The sequence below is a fragment of the Bombus huntii genome, chromosome 3 (genome assembly GCF_024542735.1).
Source record: "Bombus huntii isolate Logan2020A chromosome 3, iyBomHunt1.1, whole genome shotgun sequence".
Taxonomy (NCBI): Eukaryota; Metazoa; Arthropoda; class Insecta; order Hymenoptera; family Apidae; genus Bombus; species Bombus huntii.
The window spans coordinates 1470677-1481543 of record NC_066240.1 but is presented as its reverse complement, the minus strand read 5'-3'; the positions used below and the strand labels follow the sequence as shown (position 1 = coordinate 1481543).

The window sequence follows — 10867 nt, the reverse complement described above, 5'->3', positions numbered from 1 at the left end:
GCGACTCCGATTAATCATAAATAAATTAAGTTTAATTGCTAAGTAATAAAACGTTAATTACATATGTCAATGATAATTAATTTAAGTACAACACACGTCTCGTGCAAAAGTGTAAAGAAGTTTCTTTTTCGTGCTACACTCAATTACCATTTTTTTTATTTTTTTTTTGTGTTTTTTATCATTATCTTGTTTGTTTTGGTTTATTTGGTTTGGTTTGGATTGGTTTGACTCTCGCCTCGATATATGGTTTTTTTACCTCTTTCCTCCATTTTTTCCCATCCTTCTATGTCTGTGTATGCGTGTACTTATGTCCCTGTATCACTGTGTGTACGGTACTTTTCTCTTTTTCTCTTTAAATGGTTCTCGACTACAATAAGCTCTTGGTAAAACGTAGTAACATCGTAGTTTACAGTAGTTTACAATCGCCCTCCGACCCGCCAAAACTTGTGTGTCTCTATTACATAGTTACACGTTTTCGCATGCTGCAATCGAATTTCCCGCTCGATCGTTCGATCTCCATTCCCCCCCCCCCTTTTTCGCGTTGTCTGCTATTTCTTTCGTCTATCTTCTCTATATTTATTAATCAATAGCAAATGAAAAGATCGAACGTTTCGCAAGTTTGGTTAACAATTATGGTAGCATCGATTCCGTTGGATTCTCGATCTCTGGATCGGTCGATCGACGAGCGGATGCTAACAAACTGGTCACTTACAAGAAAAAACTAGCCTCTCGTCGATCCCCCCGACGGATCGATCCACACGATCCTACGGGAAACTTCGATTCCATCATTTACAAATTACCTCTTTCTCTTTCTCTCTTTCTCTCTCTTACACACACACACGCGCACACACACACCCTCTCTCTCTCTCTCTCTCTCTCTCTCTCTTTGTCTCTCTCATTTATTCACACATTCGTTTCCGTTATTTCGAAAATTTTTTGCAAAATCAACGACACACCGATGTTCTTGATCAGATTCATGAACCAGGCTCTGATTATGTTTCACTCACGCATTCACTCTGCATTCATTCCGTATTCGTGTATTCGTGTGTACGTGTGTCTGTGTGTCATTCACTAATGAATACATAAGTGTAAACAATAAATAATGTTTTTTTTCATCTTTACTCGCGTAAAATCTACGATCCTTTGGTATGTTCACGCGGCGATCGAAATCGATCCGCGGTCATCGATCCAGCCGGTCGTCCTTTCGTCAGCGAGAAAAAAGGAAAGGACGCCGCTAAAGCGAGGGATCGAGGATCGATAAACCCTCGATCCCCTCGTTCCAGCTACTTTCTACACACCTTTCGTCTCTTCCGTTTCTTCTTTTCCTTATCTCTCCACTTTCCCATCGATCATTTCACTAATCGTGCAGCTACGCGTCTGGTCGCCACTCTTTTCCCTCCTCAACAAACGTTCCGCGACCGTACGTAGCGATACGTTTTCTCACAGCGCAGTGCATTTTCGCGTTTAAAAACTCTAAAAAGGAGCCTCGCCCCGTGAAAATCCCCTCCTCCGTCGCGTCATTCTTCCCTCATCTTTCTCTTTTCCTTCTGTCCTTTCAAACTTTCCCTCTCAATTTTCCACTGAACAAGAGAATACGTTCGTTCTACGATTTCGAATATATTCCCTGCTTTTCGAATTCTCGAATCAAACCCCCGTTCCCCTCCCTAACCCGGATACCGACACGATGAACCCTCGTATTATAATAAATATAATAATGTATACTTGCTTTTGCACTTGTATTTTACATTATTTCATCTCTGATTAACTAATCGATACCTTATTGTCGTACGAACCGTTCACCTGTTCTCTTTATCCCATTCATACCTTCTTCTCTAGACTTCATTTTTTTTTTCGCTTTTACTGATGGTGTTATGTGTCTTATCCCCGACCATTCGCCCACAATTCTCAGCTCCGATCAACAGATAAATAGTTCATGAACGGCTTTGAAACGCGGCCACAAGTCCTCGGACTTCATCCCTAGATTTTACGTTTCTGCTCTCCGGTTTGCTCGCTACTCATACTATAATTGGCTCATGGAGATTAGAGATAAGATGTCGCGATGATTAATAGGATCGACTAATTGTTAATATTACTCTGAATTGATATTCCTTTAACGTGATCAGGAGATTTCTTTTTCTTAGATTTTGTCGATATTTATAAGTATAGCGTCGTTTACGATAATTAAATAGTACGTCAATTGACATCGTTCTAATCTGCAGGATATGTATTATATGAAGACTGAAATGATTATGAAATTAATCGAAGTAGATTATATTTTCATTAATACCATAACGATAGAGTATTATAGTTTGAATTTTTGTAAAATAATCGATCAGTGATAAATTATGTTATACATAAAGTAATATTTAAATAATAATAAATAATAATACATAAATAAAGTCATGCAAAACAGCGTTAAAGAGATTTCGAAAAAACAATAAACACAAGAGAACGTAACGAGAAAAATTATTCTAGAAAAAAGGGAGTCTCGTTCGATGGAGCGAATACTAGTCGAGTAAAGAGCAAAAACCAGCCCCCTCCCTGAACCATTCGTCATCTTGACGCGTACTATATAATAATATAATATATTACTTAACATTTGTCCAACGTCAATCCCCAAAACAATTCCACCCCTGTCCAAGGACTAACTTTTTACGGCTACGCTCGTTCTATTCTTTCACCCTCCTCCATCTTCCTCTAACTTCCCTCCCTCCTCCTCTTTCTTTCCCCTTTCGTCCTTTCTTTTCTATCGATTTAAAACTCGCGCGCCCGACTTGCGTCGTTGCAATATAAAAAAACGCGTATACACACACGGACCCGAAATAGATTCTCTTAGTCTCTACGGTTGTCATTTTCTTTTTCTTATTCCCTTCCTTATCGTTATTATTATTTCTGCCTTTTAATATATATATTTATATATTTATATATTTATATTTATATATAATATGTTCATTCGCCTACGTCTCGAGCTTCATACGCGCCACCTCCTGTTCCGTTTCATCGCTCCCTAAACCTTTCGTTCGTTCGAAGGGTCGCTAATGCTCGTCTAAGTAATTCTTCCCCCTATAGTCCGCGTTATAGTCATTCAGCGATCTCGTTTGGTTTTCTCTCTTCTTTTACATGTTTACATTTACGTGTTTACATGTGATGCCACCATTTTCTTTTATTCTCTTTCTTGCCACTCGTTTCCGCCGTCGATCGTCGATTCGAGACGAGGTATTACGCACCGCGAACGCGTTACATAAATAGATCATTGATTCACAGACATTTATCTTCGTCTCATGCTCGTATTGTTTCTCACCCCCTTTTGTGTTCTTTCTCCGTGTGTCGTTCCGCGGCTCGCTCTTGTCGCGACTTAATGCGTACGACAATCGTCGATCGATCGAAACCGTGGATCGACCGACGATCGAGCTTCCTCCATTGCTAGGGTCTTTTTCTCTGTATTAAATTATACATCCCTCCCCGAAGCCCATCCCCACCCCACCCCGCTCCTAACTAACCCCGGCTGCCTGAAAATGGCATTTATATATATATATATATTTATATATATATAATATATCATTCATTTATATTTATATTTATATTCATATTTATATTTATATATTTATATATATTTATATTTTTATGTATAGTATATATATAATTATATACTATATTCTTGCTTTACGTTTAGCAGGTTCTGTATTTTTTTTATTAACTTCTTGTTCTTCATTTTATTTCGCGCCTATGTAACCTTAGCGTTTGTGTGTCTCCATCGATATCCCATTTTCCTACGATAACCCACCCTTTCGCTAGCCCACTCTCCCCATTCTTGAATTTTCCCGTTGTTTTTAGTCGTTTTCTGATTTAAACGCGACGTCTTTTTTTTCTTTCTTCTCTTTCTTAACGACACGTCAGCTCTCTTCGTTCGGAAAGTCGAATAGTTTCTCTTTCTAAGTTAATTGAAACCTCCCTCTCTCTCTCTCTCTCTCTCTCATCTCTCTCAGTCTCGCTCTCATTCTCACGCCTTCCCTTTCCCTTTAACACACATCTTGTTCAACAAAGAATGCGTTTACAATACATTTATATTAATAATCAATTATATCTGTCTCTCGTTACAGTGATAAAAATCGCAATAGTAATAATAGGAATGAAAGTAATATAAATAATTATAATAATTATGATAATAGTAATAGCAATAATAATGACAGTGACGAAGATGATAATGGTAATGCCAATGATGATTCTCGTGATAATAATAATAATAATAATAATAATAGTAATAATGTTCATTGTTCGCAATTGCGAGTACAATTAATTAATAACCGCAATTAAACTCGTATTTACAGATTTATCGTACAGACAGTTGCCTTATCACTTTCTTTCACCCCCTTCCCGTGATCCCCATCCGTGTCCCTAAAATTTTCCTACATATATCACCCCCGAGTGAGCCACAACAATCTTACAATTGCGATTTCCTCTCCTCCGCTTCCGGTTACTTTCCTCATCGCCTCCATTTCCGAGTTCTCGAACTACGCGAATGTTCTTTTATTTCAACGATGCGACACCATTTCTTTACAATTCTGGGTTTATACTGGATTTCATGACACTTTAAGATCGATATTGGTAGCTGCTTCTTTGTGAGGTATTCTTTGTGAATTCGTGCCTAGAAAGTTGGTTCCTAATCCTCTGTAATCCTTCGATCTCTGGTTTCTTTCCTAAGATGGTTGTTTTTTTATGTTTACTATTAAATCGACTATTGCTGGTTCAGAATTTTCCATTTCTTAAAATTCCTGCTTTTACATTTTCCTTATTTTTAATACATGTTAACAGTTGTAACAGTAGTTACAAATGTGCCTCTGTTTTTGTTCATCTAATCAAGTCCATAATTTCAATTTCGTAAAACCACATCATTTACATAATTTCTGTCTCATCCTTAGCATTTATAAATAGTATCTTATTGTCTACTGTATGAATTGAATCAATATTTTTCGTAATTCAGGATTCTTAGCATCGAACCAAGTCTCTCGAACGACATTTCCAGTTCTGCTCACATTCAACAATATCTAATCACGTTTTATTTCATAAATTTTGACGCATCGTTCGCGCGAATACCTTCTCTTTCAACATTCTTCTACCTCAAGAATTTCGATCGCGGTGTCGTGGTCACGTCCGACAAATCGTGGCGGACGAGGAAACTTCCATGAGAATTCGACGCTCCTATCCACTGTAACCTTCGCAATCATCCTGGTCTTTCAACGCCTGATGATGCGCACACGCTACCAAAGACAATAGCACTTGATCGAAACCAGGAGAATCAAACGTTCGTCCACGTGTATCACGATTTCGCGCAACATTCTTCAGAGTTGGTTTGTGAAACAGCGACGCTCCCCTTATAGTTAATTAAACCGTTATTACAATAATATATGTTTACTTTGTACTATATATGATCTTATAATCGACGGCCGCGACGCACGCTTCCGTTTCTTCTTATTTTATCTGTGTTATTTTTTCATTTTTTGGTACGATTAGTTTTCTAGAACTCTCGCCTTTCCGTCATACGCGGTGACTCATTAACGATCAACCCTATTTCCAGATCCCTGTAGCATTCTATCATTCGCTTTTCCTCGTTTCGTTGCATGCTGACCAGGGTCGAAGCTTTCTCTATGGAAACGGTAAAGAAATTGAACGTCGATCACGAGGAACCGAAAGAACGTGGGGCAAGATGTCGCTTTTTTCTAATTTCGCTACAATTCGCACGCTGTTAATCAAGAAATAGTTGTATAGACTAGTACAGAATCGTTTATTACGCGGTGGAATCTTTGCACACGAATCGTTGCACACTCGATTTAATTAGAGTACTAAATATATTACCCTTTTTCCTTTCCAACCCTTAAATATCATTAAACAAATTTTCGTACAATTTCCCACTGTCTCGAGGATTTTAAAAATCTCGCGAAGCAAAAAGGATGCAACGTTTCTTGCAATGGATCCCTACAAAATCACATGGCAAAATCACACGCAGTTAACCAAACCTCCATTAAACGCAAAATAAGAGGAATGGCTGGCGTGCAATCGGAAAACGCGAAAACTAGCCTCTTCCGCCCTGGAACTTGGTTCCTCTTCATTCCTCTTCCATCACCGCCTTCCTGAATCGCGAAAGTCTCTCTCGCTCTTTCCCACTCACTACTATGTACAATAGCACAGCACAATTGCAGTACGGTATCTGGTGCGGTACGCAAAGTTTCTCTCTCTCTCTCTCTCTCTCTCTCTATTTTTCAATTTCTCTCTCATTCTCTCTCTCTCTCGCTCTCTCTCTCTCTCTCTCTCTCTTACTCGTTTATCTCTTGTCTTTGTAGTTCACTCTATTTCACACACGCACGCGCGCGCGCGCGCCACATTCATCCGCATCCCTGCGATTTCGCATGTCGTGGAATATCGAGACCGCTAGTTCTCATGAACGATCAGCTCCCGTGTTCCGTCTACTCCTCTTCTTCGCCGATTCGCACAAAACAGCGTCCACTCTGATATACAATGTTCATTTAACGTACGTAGAATATATCACTTGGCACGTGCACCCTCGACACGATGCCACATTTGTTATTCTCCTTTTTTTTTTTATCTCGCATTAAATTAGTTTCGGTGTCTCAGTGTTATAGTGTCTATATATGTATGTGTGTAGGTGTGGATTAATGTGAGCGTGTATTAAGAAACGAAGCTGTTCTTTCGCGTCCATTTTTTTTTGTTTCGGTAAATTTCATGGGTTCGATGTGTATTCCTTTAGCGACCAACGAGGACACGACGAGTCCTGATTCACCCTTTTTGATCATCGATCCTTCGCACGATTCTCTCTCTCCCTTTCTATTCAATTCTACATTTTTCCGCTTTTCTGAAAATTTTCGAACACTATTCGAGGTTACAGACGTCGCCGTTTTGAGAATAAAAATATTTAGGAATCTTTGAGAACGGAGGTTTGGTTATACGGAGCTTTATTTCTTGTCGGTGAGAAGATCGAAAAGAATAGCTTCTCTATCTTTGCAAGGATGGTTCAAAACAGCGACGTACAAAGTTATGAGAGTCTTCCTAGATCATTAAAAAGGTTCTTTCTTCTTCCTTTTAAATATAAACTATAGACTTTTTCTGAACATATTCTCCGAAATCCTTCGCGATTTCTTTTATCTCGTATGAAACATGGCACGGGGAATTACCTGCACCCTGTTCTTCGAAATGATCAAACAAATGCTAACACGATCTGCGTGTGGTATTTCTTAATTCATAAAGGATCAACGCGTTCAACCCTCAATGGAAAAACAACGAGTATCTAAATACGCTAGGGTAGGAATAAACTTCACAAGGGTATGAGGAGTTGAACGCGCCAGAATTCAGCTCTGATTCTCGAGGAAGGCTGACAACCTCGAACACGTGTTCTTCGGGAGAACTTGAGGCTCACTTCTTGCAATTTTGACTAGATAAAAGAATTGGCCGATCCGTCGAAGACCATGCCAACACGCGTGGACTAGAAAATGCTCTGAATCGAGATATCTTATTCTAATATGGCAAATTATGGCACCAAGTTCCCGGAGAATCAGACTCTCGAACGAAAATCAAATCGTTCGAGCGAAACGAATAGGGAGAGAACGTTCTCGCCATTAAAGATCGATAATCCATACGATTTCTTTCGACGCGACTCCACGATGCTCGATTTCACACCCTGGAACGTGGTTTTCTGCAATAATTTCTTCCTCTTTTCTTTTCTTTCTTCTCTTTCTTGAATGTACAATCAGAGTTTCGTGGATCAACGATAGAATTTTGAAAAATTAATCGAGTTGCAAACGGTGTTTCGAACATTGAGGGAAATATGCGTCATTTCGCGGGACGTAGCGAGGTTGAACTGCAATATTCACGAACAAGGCTGCCACCCGTTTCTGTCGTTAAAAAATTATCACAGTGACCGTGCTTCCCGGAGCTTGGCTATAAGATAATGACGCCAGTGTGCACGATTCCTCAGCAGCTCTCAAACCTGCTTGCTTCTTTCCCCCCTCTTTTCTTAAAATGCTTGAAAATATCGCGCCCCGATCGACGCCAGATTATGAAAGTTCGAACACATTAAACGTAATCGATTATCGCGAACCGATTCGATCGAATAATTATCCTCACGAAAACTCCGTGTTCCACGTTCCTTACGATATTCATCGTTTCTGAAATTTCTCGAACCTAAATATTTCACTATTATACGTATTCCGTTTAACCCATTGAAGACCAATGTAGTGTTAATAATAATAATAAATACTTGCAAATTTGTTTTTCAATAGATCAATTTATGTTATTAAATCCTGTTTTTTTTTTTTAATTATGGTTGCGAAAGAGAATTTTCAAAACGTTTGCTCCATACTTTCTTCGTTATTATGTCTTCTACTTACATTCTATAATTTTGTGGATTTTGAAGAGATTGAGATATTTATGACCTCATAATAAAATTGTTTCGTTTGAATGACGGATATTGATTTTATGTCTCTGGTTCGTATGATGTGCTTTTGTAACGTTTTTATTATATTTCCTGTATGTCAATAAAAAAATATACGAATTACTTTACGTACGTTTTTCAATAATGTCATTTGAAATTTTCCTGCTTTATTTCACTACTTAGTCCTCAATGAGTCAAACGATCGATCCGCTCACTACAAATTGAAGCGATCGAATAATTATTCTCACAAAAACTCTACGTTCTATGTTGCTTGCTTTTCGCTCAATCTACGACCTCTCTCGGACTTAAATATTCCACAGTTCTACGCACATTGTGTCTGACAAAATTCTGCGATGTAAATGCTTTTCCATTCTACGCGTTCGAGAATTCGTCGAATTCTTCGAACGTAATCATGTGTGTATTTAGCTAGGTTGCGCGGTACGAAGGGCCGCCTTCCGAAAATTCATCTAATCGGGCCTACGGTCCCCGCTACGTCGTCGAAACGAGTCTTCTAGCAGGCGAGCGGCCCGAACAATTCGGAGATTGTTGAAAACTGACGTTCCAGGTCAGTCGAGCGTCTCGAGTGATATCGCGAACGTCGCGTCGCGTTAAGAGATCGCCGCCCTTACGAGAAGGACAGATCTTCCTCGGGCGACTCGTCCTGGTACTCCTCGTGGTCGGACGTATGTCACAAAACGTCGCTTGGTTCCCGTTGCACGATACCTATCGTCGGTGATAGCTGTCCCTCCTCAACTGCGACGGTCTTCGGGTCCTCGTCCTTCCATTTGTCCATGGAGCGGCGTCGAGCGTTCATGAAGAAGTTCCCGACCGTCGTCGGCTCCAGGCCCAGTTGTCTAGCGATTGTCACCTGCATCTCTTTCGACGGCCTCTTGGTCTCCTGAAATGCGTCGGTATTCGTGAGTAGATAGTTTGACGTGAAATATGTATTCTGTTAATTTTATCGTTATTCAACTGAAAACGTTTAAGAAGATACGGGTTTTTTACGAACGTATTAAAGAACTAACAAAAGGAAACGTAGTCTGAATAGATATTTGTTCCATCTGATAAATATTATGCCCACTACTTCACTTTGCATACTTTGCAGTAATTACATTTTGAGTTATTAAAATATTTCACTGCACGATAAAAACAAACGAATGATATACAAGCTAGTAGTATAGTTAATGTAAAGTGTATTTACGAGCAGACGTTTTGGATGGTTCTGAAAAACTGAAGGTTCGTCACTGCCCCTCACGTTTACAGTAACAAAAACCCATTGTACCATTCGTTACTGACCCCGGTAATCGATGCGATTTAAAATAATTAAAAATGGACGAATATTGCGATACAATTATTATTGTATGTTTATGTACCACAACCACGCGACATACAGAGTTCAAGAAATAATAGATATAAATATATATGTCGGGTTTACATTAGAATTAGGGTTAGGGGCGTGAAACGAAACTTCGTTTGGGTTACACGTTGTCGTTATGCAATAGAGAAGACATTGACTAGTGCAAATACGATTATTATAGAACCGGACAAGTAACCGTGGTAGTTAGGTACTCGAGAAACTAATGACAATGATCCTAGGTTCAATAACGAATCCGCGATCGACGGGATGATAGATGAACGTACTCACAAAATCTAAGTCGGACGCGTAATATTCACTGGTCGTAAAGGGTTACTCCTTTCATCCATGAGATCGCGAGCGAGAATGACTTTCCCGTGCCGATGATGCCACAGAGGAAAACTATATTGGGGTGAGTCTAAGGACACGAGATCATCGGATTCGTCGAGAAAAGCCTTCGTTCAGAAAGTAAGGGAAATTGGCGTTGCTGCTAATTGGTCAATCTCCATATCGGTGGTTAGAAAAAGATGCTAGCCGCCCTCGAGGGAAAGTTGCTAGTGGGAGACGCCGCTCGTTGAAAAATAGGTCTCCCCTATTTTCCCGTAGTTGGGACAAAGACTGTTTGTCTGTTTGAAGGACTTTAGTTGACTAAATCTTAAGATTTATAACGGGCCCTCGAGCTAGCTGAACATGTACTGCGGAGACGCATCGACATCTGGCAATCATCTTACTCGAAGAATAGGGTCTGCGTGTGGCGAGCTACGGGACAGAGACCGTTGGAATGTTTACTGTCGAGTGTTACAACTATTTCCTTTTTAAGGAGAGCTATAGAATTATTCCATGCCTTTGTTAGACAAAGCGTTCATCCCGTGACCGCGGCTACGTTCGGCGACTGACTGTCGCCTCGAGCCCAAGCTCATTATCACAACTCTCGAACGATTACAATCGGATTGAATAACTACAATTGTTCAATTACAGCTATAGTAGACTCTAGGTTACAATGTTGCGGGATTATCCAAAATTCCAAAGGCTCCGGTGTTCTTTCATCTCCGACATATATATTTCTCCTC

At 39.7% G+C, this 10867-nt stretch overlaps 1 protein-coding gene across 4 annotated transcripts in view; it reads right to left on the bottom strand.

Annotated features, from left to right (window-relative positions):
• Positions 1–10: 10 nt before the first annotated feature.
• The window catches only part of LOC126864191 (one cut domain family member 2-like), an 86409-nt gene continuing 75552 nt past the window's right edge, over positions 11–10867 (bottom strand). For 2 of the 4 annotated variants that reach the window (XM_050615247.1, XM_050615248.1), the window contains one exon: positions 11–9341. In XM_050615247.1, coding sequence (XP_050471204.1) covers positions 9132–9341 — 210 coding nt within the window. In that variant the 3' untranslated portion in view covers positions 11–9131. The remainder of the gene's footprint in view (positions 9342–10867) is intronic. The other 2 variants (XM_050615250.1, XM_050615251.1) reach the window with 1 other exon arrangement.